Source organism: Argiope bruennichi, chromosome 10, assembly GCF_947563725.1.
Source record: "Argiope bruennichi chromosome 10, qqArgBrue1.1, whole genome shotgun sequence".
Classification (NCBI taxonomy): domain Eukaryota; kingdom Metazoa; phylum Arthropoda; class Arachnida; order Araneae; family Araneidae; genus Argiope; species Argiope bruennichi.
Window position 1 is genome coordinate 27935689 of NC_079160.1, and position 20612 is coordinate 27956300.

General features: G+C 31.6%; 2 protein-coding genes across 4 annotated transcripts in view; both read right to left on the minus strand.

The window, feature by feature from the left end:
• The window catches only part of LOC129988879 (uncharacterized), a 29280-nt gene extending 27049 nt beyond the window's left edge, over window positions 1–2231 (minus strand). For both annotated transcript variants that reach the window (XM_056097157.1, XM_056097156.1), the window contains exon 1: window positions 1127–2231. In XM_056097157.1, the coding sequence (XP_055953132.1) occupies window positions 1127–1517 (391 nt within the window). In that variant the 5' untranslated portion in view covers window positions 1518–2231. The remainder of the gene's footprint in view (window positions 1–1126) is intronic.
• Window positions 2232–9565: 7334 nt separating this feature from the next.
• LOC129988972 (uncharacterized) lies at window positions 9566–20579 on the minus strand. 2 transcript variants are annotated; one of them, XM_056097269.1, is made up of 6 exons: window positions 19725–20579; window positions 17777–17812; window positions 17484–17642; window positions 14959–15282; window positions 14275–14319; window positions 9566–12711 (listed from the first exon to the last, which is right to left on the minus strand). In XM_056097269.1, the coding sequence occupies exons 1-6, from the start codon at window positions 19909–19911 to the stop codon at window positions 9989–9991; spliced, it is 3474 nt and encodes a 1157-aa protein (XP_055953244.1). In that variant the 5' UTR covers window positions 19912–20579; the 3' UTR covers window positions 9566–9988. The 2 variants fall into 2 exon arrangements, with proteins under 2 accessions (XP_055953244.1, XP_055953245.1); XM_056097270.1 differs by lacking the exon at window positions 14275–14319.
• Between the last annotated feature and the right edge of the window lie 33 nt (window positions 20580–20612).

Consider the following 20612-nt stretch of genomic DNA (forward strand, 5'->3'; position numbering starts at 1 on the left):
AAAGAGTAGAAATTATGATTTAAAAAAATAAAAAACTATTTACAATAGTGACTTTCATTAACAACTTTGGTCTCCCAGAATTCTTAATTTTCTTTTTGTGTGTGTGCATGTGTATTATTGTTTGCAATACATTAAATATTTATTCAGAATTCTTCCATTACTTTTTTGGAAAATATGCTTCAAATATTTTTTTAAAAATTGACTCAATGTAGAAAAAAAATATTTATATGGTAAGAAAATTGGTATCATTGAAAAGATAATTTTTTTGAATTTTAAGATTATTTACAAATTGATTTTGTACTGTAATATTTTTGAAACTTATCAGAGAAAAATGCCAAAATTTTATTTAATTTTTAATTAATATTTTAAAAAAACAGCCTCATAACGAGCATTCTCACCCTTCAAAGTACATATAAGCAAGGTTTGGCCGCTTTTGATTAAATAGTTTGGCCTGTAGAGTGCCATTTCACAAACATTTATCTTTATTAAAGGTAAAGATAGAAGTTTTGGTCATCAGATTTCTGCAACTTTAATTTGTTCCCCACATTGTAAAAAGTGTTATATTCTCTATGTTCCATTATACTTGACTGACATCATTTTAATATTTAAGAATCTGGAATAGAAGAGTTAGAAAAAAATATAACCTGTTTAGCTTCAAGTATGATTAAGAACTTGCCCTGTTTGTCTACCCTTATTATGGCTTTGAAAAGACATATTCAAAGTATCGGTGTCAGGAAGGGAAAGATTTATTAAGGAAGTGTTGGGAGGCTATATATATATATAACATTTTTGGAATCCCAACGTGGTTATAATAGATGGACAGAATATAAGCAATTTGATTTTATTAGACATAGAAGAAAAATATCTATTTTTTAAGTATGGGAATTTCATATTATGAAAAATAGAGGTCAAAAGCAAAATAAATACCTAAATCAAATGAATCAAAAAGTTTTACATTAAATAAATACTGACAGAATATAAAGTGACTCAGAAAGTGAAGACTGTTTTGAACAATCAAATAGCAAAACACATATATACCTTCAAATTATTAATAAAGACAATTGTACAATTAAATATTACTCATCTATAAATTTTCTTAAAATTTGAAAATGTAAATATAATTTACCCTTTATCCAAGGAGTATCAATTTGTACTGGCTCTTGATGAATTTTTTCACAGTGTACTCGAAGCAATGATTTAATCCTAAATGACTTCTTGCAATAAGCACATGAATATGAATTATCTGACAGTTTTAATTTATGCACTCTTTGTACATGTTTCCTTAAAAGCAAAACACTGCAAAATTTTTTTGAACAATAAGAACAAATCAGTGTTTTATACATGGAGAATTTAGATGCCTCATCAGATGTTCTTTGCAAATCAACTAAGATATTATCTTTATCAGAAAAAGTTATGGGCCTACTTCCATGATCTACAGTTGTTGCATTTTGATCAAGTACCATGGATAAATCCTTCTCATAGCATGCACTTGAATCATTATCTTGGCCTAGATTCATGATTAAAATTTTATCCAAAATCAATAAATGATTTTTGATTATTATAAGCAATTAAGTTTTCATTTGGAACTCATTCTGATTTTGCCATAATTAATTATATTTGTTTGTTATTAACGGCAATACCATCAATACTTTTTTCTCTAAGATAACTTATATTGATTTGTTTTAATCCAAGATATTTTCTTTACTCTCAACATGTAAATTGACAACCTAAAATTCAAGAATTCTTTACATTTATTGGACATGTGTCGTCCAGTTCTATTTTATTTCTGAAACCATTTGAATTAAAATTATTAAGAAACTCTTCTTCGGTTAAAAAGCAATTTGTTTGATATTCTCTTACATTGCATTTCATTAAGTAACTGTATTCTTTTTTTTTTTTTTTTTTACCGAAAATGATAAAAGTATCATTATTTAGAAAATTTTTATCATGGGTGGGATATTATTAAAGTCATAAAATTTAACACATAACAATTTCTCAGAAATTTATCTCGTTTTTTTAATTACTACAAAGCATTGCCATGTGAAGGATGCATTCCAAATGTAAACATTGCATCTGCGTATTGCGTGCGGTTGTATTCTAAACGTAAGACGTTCATTTCGGAACATCAAGGTGGTTCTGATACTGCAAAGAAAACGACCATTTCCTGAACCGATGAGTAAACGGATCCAACTAGTAATCGTTTCAAAATCAACTAGTCAAATTCGGTATGACCAATCAGATTCAGTAAGATTAGTCGACCCCAGGAATGATTGAATGAGAAAGGAAGGTCCATGGTGTTACGGTCCCATGATTGGGTGATTCGGTATGGAATGAGTTGAAAAGATCAGTAGCGCGTGTTGTATTCCGTTTAAAGATTTCACATTTTAACCAAAACCGCTTCCACCCCTTTTCATTCTGCATAAACTAATAATTTATTTTGAGCGTTTTTAAAATTCAACACCATGATATAAAGTTTCCCAAAATTTCATATTTCTTAACTGATCGCTTATCTTTCCTAGATATATTTTATTGATATTTCCAAATTAAGCATTTGTTAAAATGACAGAATTATTTTCTCACAATTTGGCAATATATCACTTCCACTCTGAGTTGCATGATGAGAAGTTGGAAAGCTTTGTTCTTGGTTTTTATTTTTTGACTCATTTCAGATATATGAAAATTCTATAGCCTCTCTTTTCTTCTTCCATTGTGGCTGATTGGAAATGTTGATTTTTCTCTTATAATTCACCAAAACAGCTAACAAAAATTTTAGCAGATTATTTATTTATGCTCACAGTATTGAATTTAAGAACTTTAGAGAGGGTGGAGCTAGAAATTTAATGCAAAACAGTCGACAGAATATTCTTTTTTGTTCATTGTTATTTTTATATACGGTAAAGCTTAGTTTAAATATCCTTGAATTCGGTAACATTTTCTGTTCATTATAGACAACTTCTGTTTTCATATGTTCTGATTTTTTTTTTCTCACTCCTCCCCCTCCAATTTATTTTTATATAAATAATAATTAACCATTTATTTATTTTTTCGCCGCTATTATCTCACCTTCCATCTGTGCAATGAAGAAATATTTCTATATATCTTTAAACAGAAAGATTCTTTATTTGAAAATTGGAGAAAGTGAGTAAGGTTTTAATAAATAATGAATCTGCCGAGTTCAAGAGAGTATTGAGGAATTCTTGAACATAAGCTTCTTAACCTCCGAATATAATGGTGAATAAAATAATTGTATGGTAATGAGATTACTTAGTAAGTGGTTGAGCTTATAAAATAAAGAATTTACTTAGGAAATTAACTTATTACTAATAAATCGGGAAAAATGAAGAAAAATTGAAGAGATAAATTTAGGGATGACGAATATTTTACGAGCGGTTATTACGTAAACAATATCAAAAAGTAACAAATACCAGTGATCTATACTTTTCAAAGAGGGGTGTGATTCAAATCCTTGATACGGTCTTACTGGTGATATTCCGATTGCAGGTCTTGGATCACGATGAAAAGTAACAGTCGATACAATCTGTCCAATGGAAACTCTCGAACAAGAGTTCAATCATGCATGGGGAAAGTCTTAAACACTGAAGTGAACGGACAGGTTATTCTTGAAATTATTGTATCATTGAATTGCATATCACTGAAATTTATCGGAGTGGTGACTTCACTGGAAAGTGCGAAGTCACCGCTCCACTTCATGGGAGGGACCTTGACTTGCCGATATTCGCATTTGACGATGCAGTATTCCATAAAGATCATTTTTAATTGCTTGTGACATGACTTTGATTGCATATATTCTGTTTACTGCTGGCGCCATCCATTGGTAAAATAGAGAAATAAAGTAAAATTTTTACAGAAATGACATATATTTAAATTAAATTTTTCAGAAAAGGGTTTACTTCAATAAAGAAATTAAATAAATAGTTTTGAAAAAAATCAAATTTATGAAGTAAGCTGAAATAGATAATTAATTCAATCACACGTTATTTAAATTAGTAAATTAAGTATTAATTACAATTAATAAATTTTATATTTAATATTAAGTAATAATTTTTAATTAACAATATGATTGAAATAACAGATATTTGGAACGCATATTTAAAAATAACAATAGCAATATTATTTGTTATTCAAAAAATCGTGGATTATACATCTCTAGATAGATTTTGCATGAATATTTTCCGGCAAATTCGGTGCAGAGTCAAATCTATGATGATGACAGACATGAAAGAGATGACGAAGTCTCGTAATATTTTTAATATTGAAGAGTTGTATTCTATTTTATTAACTGGCATCTTATTGCTTTTGTCGACTGTTTTTCAAAGAATTTTGTTGATAGTTTCTTGTGAAAATCCTACAAGGCTGCAAGGCTAAGATACTTTTGGGTGCCTTTATTCCTAACAAACCCCGATATGTTACTGAATTGTCTAACATTATAAATAATGAAAGATTCCATAGAACATCCATTGACAGGCTCACTTTCCCTTAGAGTTCTCAATATATCTGGAGAAACAGTTTTTTTTTAATAGTAATAATGGAGAATGGATAGCAGATATTTCTTATGAACAATTACTCAATTGAATATTCCTTCTGTTTCAGTTTAGTTTATTATATTAACATCCCATTTTAAAGCAACACAGGAGCTTTTTGGGACAGACCTCGCTTAGGAATGCTTAGTTTTTGAACTGCAGTCAGATGATGAGGACAACCCCCTCAACTGGCGCCCTCCTTTACAAACTTTTACACCACGGTAGGACGTTTGGCCTCAATGGATTTAACGTGCACCAGACCCACTTACACGACGGTTCTTCGGTGGAATCGGGTCTCGAAATTAAAAACCTCCGGTTCCGAAGCCAAGACTTTACCACCAGGCCACCGCGGCTTCCTTTTGTTCCACTAACAATTTTATACAAATTAGGAATATGAATGTATGTCACAGATCTAATAAATTTCGAAAAAAACAAACAAAAAAGAACATGAATAATCTTTATTAGTTTTATTTTTTATCAAATATTTAAAAATAAACAAATAAAAATGTAAATTCGCGTCAAAGTTGAAAATATATGCAATTTAAAAGATGATATATTTGATTAATTTCAAAATAAAATTGCTACCTTATGTTAAACACTAAAGTGACAAAAGTCATGGTATAGCAAATATAAGATGCAACAGATGGCAGTAGTATCACGTACAAAATGTATAAATGGGGACTGTCATTTGTATTCAAATGATTCATTTGAAAAGGTTTCTGACGTGATTATCGCCTACGACGGGAATTAACAGACTTTGAAAGTGGAATGGTAGCTGGAGCTAGACCGATGAGACACTCCATTTCGGAATGTTCCAAAACGGTAGGGAATTCAACATTCCGAGGTCCACAGTGTCAAGAGTGTGTCCAGAAAACTTAGTTTTAGGCATAACCTCCCCCATGGACAATGCAGTAACCGATCACTTGTATGTAATGACAGAGACCAGAGACGTGTAAGTAGAATTATTAGTATGAACAGGCAAGCAACACTACATGAAATCACCACAGGAATTAAGTGAGACATACGAAGATATCTGTTAGAAAAGTGCAACAAAATTTGGTATTAAAGGCATGTGGACACGAGTGCCTTTACTAACAGTATGGAATCGCCTGCGGCACCTTTTCTGGGGCTAGCGACCATATCGGTTGGACCTTAGACGAATGGAAAACCGTAGCTTGGTTAGATGAGTCACGATTTAAGTTGGTAAGAGCTGGTGGCAGGATTCAAATGTGCCTCAGATGCTACGAACTATGGACCCAATTTTTCAACAAAGCATAGCGCAAGCTGGTGGTGACTACATAATGACAGAGACTGCTTTTAAATGAGATGGACTGACTCTTCTGGTAAAAGTGAATTGATTATTGATTTGCCAATTACTTGGAGACCACTTGCAGCCATTCATGGACGTGCTTTTACCCAAAAAACGATGGAATATTTATAGCTTAAAATGCGCTATGTAACCGAGCCACAACTGGTCGAGATTGGTTTTGAAGAACATTCTGGAAAATTCTAAGGAATGATTTGGTCACCTAAGTCACTCGATATAAATCTTATCGAACATTTATGGGGCATAAACGAAAGGTCAGTTCATGCATAAAATCCTGCATCATCAACACGTTCGCAATTACAGACATCTATAGAGACAGGGTGGCTCAATATTTCTGCAGGGTTTTCCATGCCACTTTGAGTTGCTGCACTACGCCGAGCAAAAGGAAGTCTGACACGTTATTAGGAGGAATTCCATGACTTTTGTTACCTCAATGTATATTTATCTAAAAACAATTTACTTTTATACGATAATACATACTCAACATTTTATTGGTAAATTTATAATCATTACGCATCGGTGAAATCCATGAATCTTAATTAAGATGGAATTTTGCAAGAGTTTATCAGCTTATTACTCATCATCGCGATCATTCTTCTTTACACAAATTACTCATATACACATTCAAAAGAATGCTACAGTTACCGGGTGTTTCAAAAATGACCGGTATATTTCAAAAATCAATAAAAACTAAACGGGCAGCGATAGAATATAGCGTTTGTTGCAATATACTTGGGACAACAGTAAATTTTCAGAAAGACAAACTTGCGAAATTAGTTACAATTTACAACAACAGATGGCGCTGTAGGCGATTTGAAAAATATAGAAGAAAACGCAGTCTGAGTTCGCCATTCTATAAGTTGTCTTTCTGCTTTAAGCGTGTGCTGTTCACAGATTGCAAGTTTGTTGTGAAAAAATGGTTTATTCCTTAGAACAAAAGATTTTTTGGTGTTGGAATTCTTCTTAAGTTATTCCTGATCACAAGCGCCACTGATGGATTCGACCAGAGTTAAGGAGTTGTATATCAGACTCGATACAAGATGACGGCTTTTAGAAAGAATTTAGCTTCAAAGAAAATGACGAATTGGATTTTTATTCTTTAACCTTATTACTTTACTTTTATTTCACATCCTAACTCCAAATTTGTAAAATCTTTTATATCAATTTATATCTACAATTCAATAATCTCGATTATTTCTGACGGCCATTCCTAGCATTTATTCATTTTTTGCGAATTTAACATTTATTGAGAGGAACATATCCATGACTTCGAGACAAAAAATTGAGGATTTATTTAAAACTTTTATTCTGAGAACATGATGAATTTCAAGAGAGGAATATATCTAAAGAATGTTATATGAATGGCTCAGAAACACACTTTTAATATCAAAAGTTATAGTGTATCCCACTTATTCTGAAAATGGAATGAAATTACGTCGACAAGGAAGATTAGAACAGAAAAATTAGATTTTTTGATGAATTTCAAGAGAGGAATATATCTAAAGAATGTTATATGAATGGCTCAGAAACACACTTTTAATATCAAAAGTTATAGTGTATCCCACTTATTCTGAAAATGGAATGAAATTACGTCGACAAGGAAGATTAGAACAGAAAAATTAGATTTTTTGAAAAGTATGGTAAATGGGGTATATCCACTTTAATAATTGCAAATAAATAAACGAAGATTTGAAAATGATTCTTTAATTTAAAAATAAAAGAATTAGAAGGGAAGGGGGGGGGAGAGAAAGAAAAAAATGTTTTGAGGGAAACAATCAGCCGTAGCCGATTTCTTTTGGCAAAACATATTTCAATATTTTCTAATCATGGTCCCTATATTTATTTTAAGAAAAGATTCGAAATTTATCACGAACACAAGATATTTGGTTTTCGAATTTTCGATATAATTCGAATAATATTCGCAAACTGAACTGAAGGCGATCATCTTTACAGCTAAACGAGTGACATTTAGCATGATATATCTTTTCACCAGAATTTTAGATCTACATCAAATTTTAGACGAAACCCTTCTAAAAGAAATTTACTGTTCTCTTTGTTCATGCATATGCATCTATATACGATTTATAGTCATACGCACATCAAGGAAAGAGTATTGATCTTCTCCTCGAAATAACATCAGAAGAATAAATTTCCTTTTTGAATAATTTTAATTTATATTACTAAATAATAATACTTGATTCCTTACATGTATATTTGTAGAAGGGGTGTTCAAATGAAAAGGTACGAAACATCGGAACAACATAACCGTTAACATATTTGTTTACGCCGCTATGGGAGGACGTAGCGAGACATCTAGGAATGTGATTGGAGTCTCCGGCGTAGATCGGAGCATGCACGGGCGCCCGCATGAGCAGCAGAGAGCAGAAGCTCTTATAAAGAGTGCCGTCTAATTGACGCGGCAATGCATGTGAAGACAGGATGGCGTTCACATTGCAAAATTCGACGACTGAGGAGCAACGCGGCGTTATCCGATTTCTAACAGCTGAAGGTGTTCACGGGCCGCTATTCATCACCGGATGGTCACCGTATACGGGGAAGACTGTGTGTCAGACAAGTTAGTGAGAAAATGGAGTGTCCGTTTTCGTGAGAGTTTGGTTGATGATCCGAGACCAGGCCAGGCAAACACAGTCACCACGGCCGATCTCATCGACAAGGTAGACGACCTAGTGAGAAGTGATCGGCGTGTCACATTGCGAATATTGGCGGTGAAGGTGGATGTCAGCGTTGGAAAAGTATGGACAATTGTTCAAGACAGGTTGCATTATCGGAAAGTGCGCCGCATTGGGTTCCGAAACAGCCGACCGACTAGCACAAGGAACTCCGTATGGGGCTAGTACTTCAACATCTGTTTCGGTATCGTGAAGACCCCGCTTTCCTGAAGCAGATCATCACAGGTGATGAGAGCTGGTGCCATCACTACGAGCCAGAGACAAAGCGGAACAGCATGCAGTGAAAGCATACGTCGTCACCTCCCCCTAAAAAGTTCAAAGCCGTGGCGTCAACAGACAAGGTATTGCTCACCGTCTTTTTCGATGTCCAAGGTCTCCTACTTGTTGAATTCCTCCTGCACAGAAAAACCATTAACTCCGATATGTACTGTGAAACACTCCGAAGACTACGCAGGTTCATCGAGAACAAAAGACCAGGGCTGTGGTTCTGCTCGCTGATAACGCGCGCCCACATGCCTCCAGGGTTACACATGCGGAGCTGGCGAAATTCAAGTGGGAGAAGCTCGATCATCCGCCCTACATCCCAGACATGTTGCCCTGCGATTTTCATGAGTTTGGTCCCCTGAAAAAACATCTGAAAGGGAAGCGCTTCAACTCAGACGGTGAACTCAAGGACGCTGTGAAGGATTGGGTCTCGTCATGGGCACAGGAATTCTGAGAACAAGTAATCCTTCGGCTCGTTAATCAATGGGATCGTTGTGCTCAGTCTTATGATGTATACTTTGTATAAAGTCTTCATTTATGTCCACTGTGTCGTTTCGTACCTTTTCATTTGAACACCCCTTGTATTAACTTAATACTTCATAAATGTTTTGAGTATTGAGCCGGGATAGTCTAAATTCCCATGAACAAGCACACAATACGAAAAAAATTTATTTTAAAGTAAAATTTTTACTTAAAATGAATAAAAAATATGTAATGCAATACATAAAAACAATTTTCTTCAATTCCAAAATATAATAATAATTTTTCACTAATTAAAAATACTGTAAACTATTGAAAAGTAATTACAAATAAGTGTGGTTTAGATGATTCATACAAAAATCATTACTCCAAACTGAAAGACTGATTACAGCACTTCCCATGGTGATAATCCGTGAATAGCCGTATCATTACATCATACTTTCGAACATGATTTTTCCAGTTTTGTGAGATTAATCTTATTTTGTATAATTTACGTTTTTACTAATTTAAAATTTTCATTTATTTTAACAGCTCAGAATATTTTCCTCAATATATTTAATAATTCTTAAAAATAGGAAATTTATTTTATTAATGCTAAGGTAATTTCGAAATTGTTCTATAAAAAATACCGCCAATTTTATTAGAAGCTGCCACATCGATCATACTATGGCTGATTTGGCGAATTACTAGGGAGAGACTGGTGGTGATGGAGATGCTGCAGAATATGCTTCAACTATAATAGGATTGTGAGAAACAGGACTGTGAGGCTGATTTGGTATTAACGCAGATGCCATGGAAGCGTCAACCGCTGAAGAATCGTGAGGGACAGAACTTTTTACAATTGTGGAATCTAGTTCAGAATGCTCATTTGATGATGAAACAGTTGCCGATTCTGAAGTTGAGTTCAGTATAATGTCAGAGGAGTTATTTAATTCACAAGTTAATGATGTATCGTCTTTCATCGAAAAATACCGTTTTGAAACAGAATCCCAAAAAAATTTATGAACTTCAGGTGGATTATTTGTTATCAAAGTTGATGATAAAGGACTTTGTTTTATGCTGTAATTTTCAGTAAGCGATGAAGTTTTTACACGAGGTTTGTCAATTCTGATTATTGGTGCTTTACATTTTATCAGATAAGGTCTTTCCGACAATAACGGATCCAAGATGACAAGATTTGATGATGAATTTCTTGCTGCATCAGCATCACTACATGAATGACTAGATTCCGTATGCAATAATACTAAACTAGATTCTGCAACAGAAGATGTTTCAGAAGCAAGAATCAACTGTGTATCAGCAGAACCATGAGACAAATGGTTGGCCAAAGAAATAGTGGTTTTAGTAACTGTCGATGAATTCGTAATAGAATGAATACTCGAGGAATTCGTTGAAAATGAAAAACTTGGAACATTAGTTTTCTCAACACAAAGTCTTTTACTTGCATGTTCAGCTGTAGAAGAATCTGAAGGCAGGATAGATGGTAAGCTAATTTTTCCATCACTTTCAGAAACATCATTTGATCTCACAGACATGGATGTGATATTTTCATTCTTTTCAGAAGCAGAATTACTAACCGTATTCAATATAGAAGATGAAACAGGTGTGGAGTTACAATTTTCATGATTTGTGGAAGAAGAACTATTGCCAGTATTAAAGTTGTCAGGTATCAGAGGTATGAAGGTAAAATTTTCATTATTTTCGGAAACAGAATTTGACAAATTGTTGTACAAATCACTAAATTCTAGACTTGATGACAGCAAAGGAATAGTTTCTGTTTGTGTTGATTTTGAAGAAAGGTTGGAAGGACTTTCATTATTAGCACATATTTGATAACATTTGTTCAACATTCCCATGACTTCCGAAAGTGAATTGTTGTTCAATTTGCATTTGTTTATTAGAAATTGTTTATACATATCCTCCATTCTTTTCAAAACCTTTTCTCGAAAATCTGTACTTTCATCCTGAATGAATTCAGCAGCAGCAGAAATATCACGTGTATCATTGAAGGTGCCTTGAACAGGTAAGATTGGCATTTCATCCTGAATGAATTCAGCAGCAGCAGGAGTATCACAGGTATCATTGAAGGTGCCTTGAACAGGTAAGATTGGCATTGAGAACTGGGGCGTTACAAATTTACATATAACAGCATGAATGTGTTTGCACATATTGGCCTGGATCAAACTTTGTACACAAGTACACGCGTACATATGAACACAAACATCACAGTCGATGCACCTCAAATCACATAATTCTGGACAAGAATCAAATTCTCGTGTCACATAGGCATCAGTTTCATTTTCAGACTGAACCAGCCAGGTTTGATCTGCTACAGAAACTATGCTTTCACGATCTATGTCTAAACTCATATTATGATAGGTAGAGATAGTTGCTTTGGCCAATTCGATCTTTTCTTCATCCAAGATATTAAAGAGGCAATCCAGCATTTTAAATCTCAGCCACTTCATAAGAGAGATTACGAATTTGTCTAATCGTTGTTTGCTACACATTTTAAAGCAATATTTCAGTGTTTTGTGCAGGAATTCCAAGTAAATGTTGGTGCTGAGTTTAAGATCCTTTCGGTAACAGTATGCCCACATTTCTGCGTTAGAACCAAAGTATGATTCAAAAGATTTTCCAAAATGCTTAGATAATTCATTGTCCAAAACAGACTTTTTAAAATTCTCGAGCATTGTGGTAAAAACAGGTTGGCTGGTGCATTCCATAATAGTCCGAAGGAGGCGATAAGTTGCTTCTCTTGTTGGAATATCCTTGAGCAAGCTTTTCATGCATTTCCTAACATCATCTTCAAAAGACCAGATACTCCATACCCATGTTGGTTTATCTTGCATTACTTCTTGCCACGTTTCGTAATAAATTTTATCATCGTTTGACATAAAGTAAGAGCAAGACAATGGTCCAGTATATGATTTGATAGATGAAAAAAATTGCAAAATTATAGATTTGTCCATTTTTTTACTCAGGCAAAAGGCCACAGGAAAGGCTATATCTTGTTCATCCATGATAAGAAGCACAGTAAAAAAACAGCGTTCTTTATGATATTGTGAAAAAGTATCAAGGCAGACAACTTGTTTAGCGGATACCATAAGTAAATTTTTTTGAAATTCTGACATTATGATCAACGTAAAATCCTCTGATTTGGTTCCTAACGCTTCTTGTTTGTATAACAAAACTGGGCATTCTTCCATTTCGGAACACAAACGAACCCAATGTTCCACATATTCAAAAGCACTCATTCCCGCACTGTAAATTTCTGAAGCATACGCAAAATTAAAGAAACGATTATCTCTTTTCTTTATAATCCATGCTTTAAAATGATCAGCTAAGGATTTAGCATGCTTTATATCGGCGAGTTGTTCTTGAACTGGAATCCCGTTGGAAGCATTTTCTGAAAGTTTAAAAAAATATATTAAATTTTTAAGTCGTTATTCGTAATGCTAAAGCAAAAGACAATTCATCATTATTTAGTAAATGAAGAATTTGCACTTCTAAAGATTGTACTTTAGATAACTATTTTCAGTTAAGAGTTTAAAGGAGTACTCAACAATTGCCAAAATATCAGAAATTACTCTCGAATAAAATCACAACACATTCGTAAACAAAAGCTTTTTAAGTAACTTTGTTTCAATGCAAAAGTTTACTTTATGTAAAATATTATATTACACAAAATATTTCCACCGCTTGCATGGAATTAAGATGGGTTTACACTCGGCCAGTTATAAGAAGACCAATAAGCAGCGTGTGCGTAGAAAGGCTGAAAAATGCTGTTCGGTTCATGGCAAGTAATTGTCCAGATGGGACAGCAACATACCGCTGCATATTGTATTTTTCTAACTGCGCAAGCATTTGTAGAATTTTGCGGGGGGGGGGGGTTCTAGCGTGAAAAAAGTGATCACATATCATAGTATAATTTCGACATATTTTCTCTTTGTTCTTTCTGAAGCGAGGTTGTTTTTTTGTTTCTCATTTTATTTGCTTTTTTTTTTCTATAGTTTTCCAAATTTAGGTATGTTGACCTTTTTATTTTATTTTGCCATGTTTCTTTGTGTAAAATCCACCATTTTAATGCGATTTACAATGAAAAAGAAAAATTCTGGGGCACCAAAACGGCAATTTATAGGCAAGCAAGAAATACTTGAATCTATCATATGAAATTGTGTCAAACACAAAGCAGCCCCTTCCTGCGCATGCATTGTCTTACTTAATAAATAATTAATAAATACACATGTTAATTAATAAATACACATGTCTTAATATAATAATATACATATCTTAAACAAGTCAAGAATTTTCTCTCCCCATATTGTTTTTTTTTTTTTTTTTAATTTTAGTTGTTTTTAAAGCAATTTGCATATTGTACCTAGTTTGGAGCATACTTTTTTTTTTTTTTTGGACTAGAAAACACATCGTGAGATTGTACTAAATACTGAAATCGTCGATTTCAGAGATTTCGGAACGAAAACTTATTTCATTCCAGGAGCCAATTAAAAGAGTTTGCAAATATTAAACGAGTTGAATGTTAATGTGAGGGCATTTTTGAAAACTAGGGGAAACAAAAGGGTAGAAATTCAATTCTCCTTCACCATGCTAATAACAACTATGTATGAATTATCGATTTTAATGTCACTGGAGATCAATAAATTTGAAATAGTTTCCAATTCAATAGTGCTGTCTGAGCATGCACATGCATATGGCAAATTTGTGGTAATTTTGTAAATTCATTTAAATTTTAAACTAATGCCTGTCTCTCATATTTTCCTTAAGCCAAAAATTTTGTGTTTTTATCATCATATCATTTAATCTGCTGCAAAAATATTTCAAAATTGGATCATGAGCACCAACCAAACAGCAATGATTCAAAAAAGAAATCAAAGTTTAATGACGCTTATTATTATTATTACTTTTTGCTCTTCTTATCCATTAATCACATTTAGATAAGATCTTCAGATACCTTTAAACTGGAAATTTTGGAAGGCACAGATCAAAACTGTCGACCCTGTTAAAATCAATATAGTCAGTCACAATTCAAGTTGGAAGTACACAGAAAAAAACAAGCAACAACTTATGATATATTATTTGTTTTTATGTGTCTCAGGACTGTAAAAAAATGTTTATCAAAAAGAATATCTCCTATTTTTATTTCAAATCAAAAATTTTGAATTTGAAATTTGTATAAAAAATTTTGAAATATTCAGGACTATTTTAGAATATACTGTAGTTATTTGAAATTTTCAGGATAATTTTAGTAGACAAAATTATACGCTAGTTAATTTTGACTATTTTATCAACCTGAATTATCATTAACCATGGCAGGGAACATATGTCATCATTTTCAACAACCATGGGATAACTTCCTCAACTATGGGATGTTTTACCAATTTACTCGAAACTCTTTAAATCACATATATAAAGAAAGAAAAGGACAGGGAAGTGAAAGTATGTGCTCAAATAATCATTCCCACTCTGTATACAAGGAAAAAATTTGACAAAACGATATGTGTTGTACTTAAGTAAAAGATTAAATGTTTAATATTACTTTCAAGAATCATCCTCTTTAGGCCTACTTTATTTGGTATAATTGTAAAATAAATAATTTTCCATAAATATTTAAAATATTTAAAAACACAAGAACTACCTAGGACTGCAGCTTGTTCCTCAGCAGTTAACTCACTTAAGGTTATTTCACTTCCATGCCCATAATGTTGTAAACAATATTCAACTTGGACTTCATTTTGATAGATGTTCACTTTCATGGCTGCTGTGCAACTAATTCCCGTTTTGCAAGTTCTTAAAAGATTGTTCATTCTGTGTCTTCCTTCACGAACATTGACAACTTGTGGTCCAGAACGATGGCAAATATAAATTTTTTGGAGGTAGTTTGATCCTTTGAAAGGGGCATGATAGTTGTAAAAATATGTTGATTCTCTGCATTCAATGTCCAGTTTCCATTTCCTAAATGCTGTCAAAATAAAAAAATTGCCTAATAAGATAAAAATCAATGAAAAATTCAAAAACTCATAGCAGAGTTTCAAACAGGAAAACCAAAAATAAAAATGCCCTAATTTTATTAGTGGCATAACTACTATAATTATTTATGATATATTTATAAGCACTAAATCAGAGTTTTACATATTTATTTTAACTCTACTATGTTAATAATTCATACCTAATCAACTGGATACCAGGGAATCATTGGCATATATGGCTCTTAATTGTTCTGAAGCAATAAGTATAATATTATCCAGCATGATATTTACAAACACAAATGTAAAAAGCTACATATTTGAGCTCTTAAATATGTAATAAATTTCCCTTTGTAATTTTTCTTCTTCTCTGCACAGCAAAACACTGCATCAACTTTCAGCTGACAGGATCATTTTCAGAATACTTCAAAGAATTTTCTCAACCTTATTCAAATTAAAGTTAATCATCTTTTAAATTTCAGAACATTAAATATTAAAATCTGGTAAATGTACTGGTCATTCTATTAAATAAATCCCTTCATTATCAAAAAGAATGTTAAAATTGTTATAAGATGGTAATAGGTATTATTGTATTATTACATTTTTTTCTTTCTTGTTTATAAATATGCTTGCTGAAAAAATAAATATTGTAATAATACAATAAAAATAAAACTTATCAAAAGAAATCTAGACCAGTCTAAAATGTATATGCATGAAACTGATACCCCACCAACAAAATCTGCCCATACAAGATACTTAAGTGGAAGTTAACACAAACAAGGCTCCATTAATCCATCTTTGAAATTGGCAATTGAAATTGATGTGAGATATTGAATGGTAAACATTAAAAATCTTTGAAAAACATACAGTAAGATAACCCAAGTACATTTTATACATGATCTACAGAATTAAAATCTGGTGAATATGCTGGCCATTCTATTTACTAAATTCCTTCATTATCAATGTTAAAAATGTCATAAGATAGCAATAGTTATATTATTATCCATGTGCTAGAAACAATTTCCGATAGTACTTTGAAAATTGTGCACGAGACATTATAGTATACAAGAAATACGATTTGGCATTCATGGTTCCCCTCTCTACAATGTCAAGTTGTTTATGCTTATTTAACATTAGATTTTTCCACCTTGATCGTTTTTTATATCCACGATGTTGATAAAAAAACAAGTTTTTAGAGATTCAAGAACACTTAATGATTATAAGGTCTGATTTATTTACTGATTCAGCATAGGCATGTCCTGAATCAGACAATACACGAAATCCATTTTCATCTGCAAACAATATATTTCCCTAATACAGATCAGTCCAGTTGGCATGTTAATGACATCATGCACAACTTTTCTCTTAGTTGGAAACTCTAAATGGAATTTATCTATCTGGTTTACAGATAAACAAACCAATCTGACTTAATCACCATTTGATGTGATATTCTAGATTCCTTAATTGTCTCTTTATTCTTTGTGTCACTTTTATAGCAGTTATCCAACAATTTCTTTCCTATTTTTATATATAACAACCCTGATTGGCAATAATTTGGAACTACAAACTTTTACAGCTTTTAGTAACTATCTTACTTTTATAAAATATTTTACGCCTTTCCAATAATGTTTTTCGAAATTCCAAATTCATTAGCAACATCTCCAAATAAATGGTTATCTTCAAGTTTAACAATAATATTTTTTATATATAATTTGTATATTAAGTAAAAAAAAGGAAAAGAAAACTTAAATATTGTACATAATAAATATACTTTTTTTTAGATAACCCATTTATCCTCCTGTTTGTCTTGTATGATTATCAGGTGGAAAAAAATATGTTCACTTATTGGCCAAACAGAAATATCCCCCCCCCCCCCCCCAATGACAATTATATTAGCTTCTTTCAGTAATTCAGAATTTATTTTTGTAGGTAAAAATTAACAATTTGTGTTTTGCTTTCAATTTATGGTCACCATTGTATTTTATGCTTTAAGTATAAACCATTTGAAAATCAGTATATTTACAATATCAGCTTATATTGGCTAGTTGCTTTCCTAATTTTCACTTTAAAAGGATTAAATCAGTATATATTTTTTATAAATATTAACTGATATTCAATAAAGAAATTGTTCCAAAGTATTATAATTTTTTATACAAAGTATTATTAATCATTTTTCATAGATTTAAAATGAAATTACCATTAAAATTAGGAAAACTTATTTTCTTCTCAGTCACATTCAGTTGATGTTCCTTCCTTAAGTGTCTACGAAGACTCTTTAGGGATGTAAATTTAAAGGAGCAATCAATGCATCTCATCCTGCCTTTGTCAGGCTGTGGCACAGGAGAATCTTCACATTCTGCAAAATTCAAGTTAGAATTACATTAATGGATGATTTGATTAAATTATATTGATGTTCAATCCTTAAGTTTACAAAGATTATTTACAGATATAAATTTTAAGCAGCAATCAATTCTTAATCAATTTAGCTACCTTTGTCAAGCTGTGGCACAGGAGGATCTTCACTTTCTGCAAAATTCAAGTTAGAATTATGTTAATGGGTGATTTGATTAAATTATACATATGAAAAATATCAGAGAAAAAATTTTGTTTGGCATTTTAATACAAAATCAATTTATTGACTATATTGTGCAAAAACTATGTGGTAAAATTGCATTAGGTGAAATTAAGTGCTATAAAGATAAGATAGCTTAAAGTTTTAGGAAAATTTGATTAACTGAAAACTGAAAAAAATAAAGTCCCATAGATTCAAAGATGAGAAAAGATACACATGAGGAGCCTTCTCAAGTAATGTGGACAACAAAATTGATTTAGTTTTGAAAAAATGTAAATTTTTGGTGTTACATTTCAGACATTCTGACAGAATATGTTGAATAGACTTGAGACAGTAATATTGTAAATATTTTGGTATTGAGTATCTGAGTGGAGAGATGTAGAAAAATTTATGGCCCCCAATTCATTTTGCAATTTTCAGATTATGCCAAGATTGCAAGCTTCCTTATACATAATGCAAACAATTTTTGCAATAGTTTCTTGGAAATAAAACCCAGAGATCATAAATATCAACAGCAAGTACTAAATTTATTCATATGAAATCCAGAATAACAATGATAGGCTTTATTGGGAAATACATACAAGATCGATTAAGTGAACACTAATGGATTAGCCAGTAGGTAAATCTGCCACATTCAACATAGTAGACTATTTTTATAGCATATATTGAAAAAGTAACTATGAATTTCTATCTAAAGGACATTTTCCTTAACTTGTTTCCCTATGGTCATACTGTAATTTGCAAAATGCTGGTAACTCTCTCACAGAGCACCCAAAATCAATGCTCTACTGCATTAGGCTGTATCAAAAATATTCTACTGAATTTCAGAGATAATCCAAATTTTCTAGATCTGAATAGATATTATCTCCATTTAGTTCAGAGTCCTAAAGTTTATTGTATTCATAACACAGATTACAATTATCACATAGCAAATCAGCTGCAGATGGTACATAACATGAAAATCATATACTCCAAAGTAAAAATATATTTAATATGAATGTTTAACAGAATGCAAATGCGTATATTAATAAATTTATTTAATATATATATATATATATATATATATATATAATATTATGCATAAATATTTATATTTAATGTAAAAAATATATTAATATAAAATCCTCTTGGCATAACTTTGCATTTCATTATACCTTGCTACCAGAATTGGCTTGTTAAACCTCAGAGATGAAGAAAGAAAGTAGTGCTCCTTGCTGGAATGGGGGGCTCATTATATTCAATTCATAAAAAAATCTGTTATTTAATTAATTTCCCCAAAATCTTTATACCCATTATATTTTACTGTACATAAGCAAAATTACCAAAAAATTACACCAGAAACGATTTCTGTAACATACAAATTATTCATACTTTACAATTTTATTTTAAGCGATCATATCTTTTAATGGTAAATTAGGTACATATTATTATAAAATTAATACAAGCTGCAAAATTAGCTGCATATTTAATTCATCATAATTTGGATTAACATGGATCTTTAAAGTATTTCAGAATAAGGAATGCTAATAATGTTAAAGTTGGCTCATCAGGATCACAAGTTGAATTCAAGGATATGCTTTTACATTATAGATTTACAAAAAATACAAACCTATTCTTTGTGCATGAAAATAAGACAAATATACTTATTATTTTTTAAATGATAGCTTTTAGATTTAAAGGAAAACAAAAATCATGCAAGTCAATTAAATAATTTTTTTTAAGATGAAACAATTATATTCGCATATTTTAAATTAATATGATAATACTTATGCTGGTAAAATACAGGACCACAAATTCCAACAGGAAGGAGTATTCACATATAATTTATAGATACTTGTAAAGACTGAAGATATTATTTAAATTTACCATTCACTAAAGATGCATTTGCTTGATTTTCTTTTATTTGGTGGTTCACTTCATAATGAGTTTTAAGCAATTTTTCTTGCAGATACTTTGAATCAATACCAAGTACTTCTTTTGAATTAGATGAAAGGCAAATACTTTTGGGAACGGTTTGACTATTGCTGATAGATGAACTTTGCTCTAGTGCCATGACAGAATTTTCATTAAAGTAGAACTGAGCTTAGTATCATTAGTTGAATTTTGATAATTATCCTTGGCTGAATTACAACAATTTTTTTGTACTTAAAATTCTGATTATGTTCTTTAATTATTTTTTTTTTTGATAATAGAATCCTGGTTAAGATTCTTTAATACATTGTGAACCAATTAATGACTGAATTTCCTATTGCTGTTTTTTTATATTATTATTATTATCTCAAAATGAATTTTCAATTTTTCATGCAACCATTTCCACTAAGAGTAACCCTGTTTGGTTCCATAAAACCTTTTCCACTGTAATTATATTTAATTTTCACATTCATTAAGCTTGAATTTATTTTCTTTTAATCACAAATGAAATCAATTTGTTTTCAAGATGCATGTTTAGCTGCTTAAAATATTGTTTATAAATCTAATTAATCCTCCTTCAATTATGATACTTTCATATTGTTTCAAAAAAAGTGTACATTCATTGCGGCACTACGGTTTAGCATGTTTCTCAGTCTTTACTGTTTATAGACATTAATCCACTTATAAAATGCTGAATAGTATATTAAAAATATTTGCAATCTATCAGCATTATATACTTTCCACTAATGCCACAGTTTGATTGATTGATTGAATGAGGGGGTTAAGGGATGTTTAGCAACAAAGGCTGTCGCGTTGCCACAATTCTGTAATGTAAACACTGCT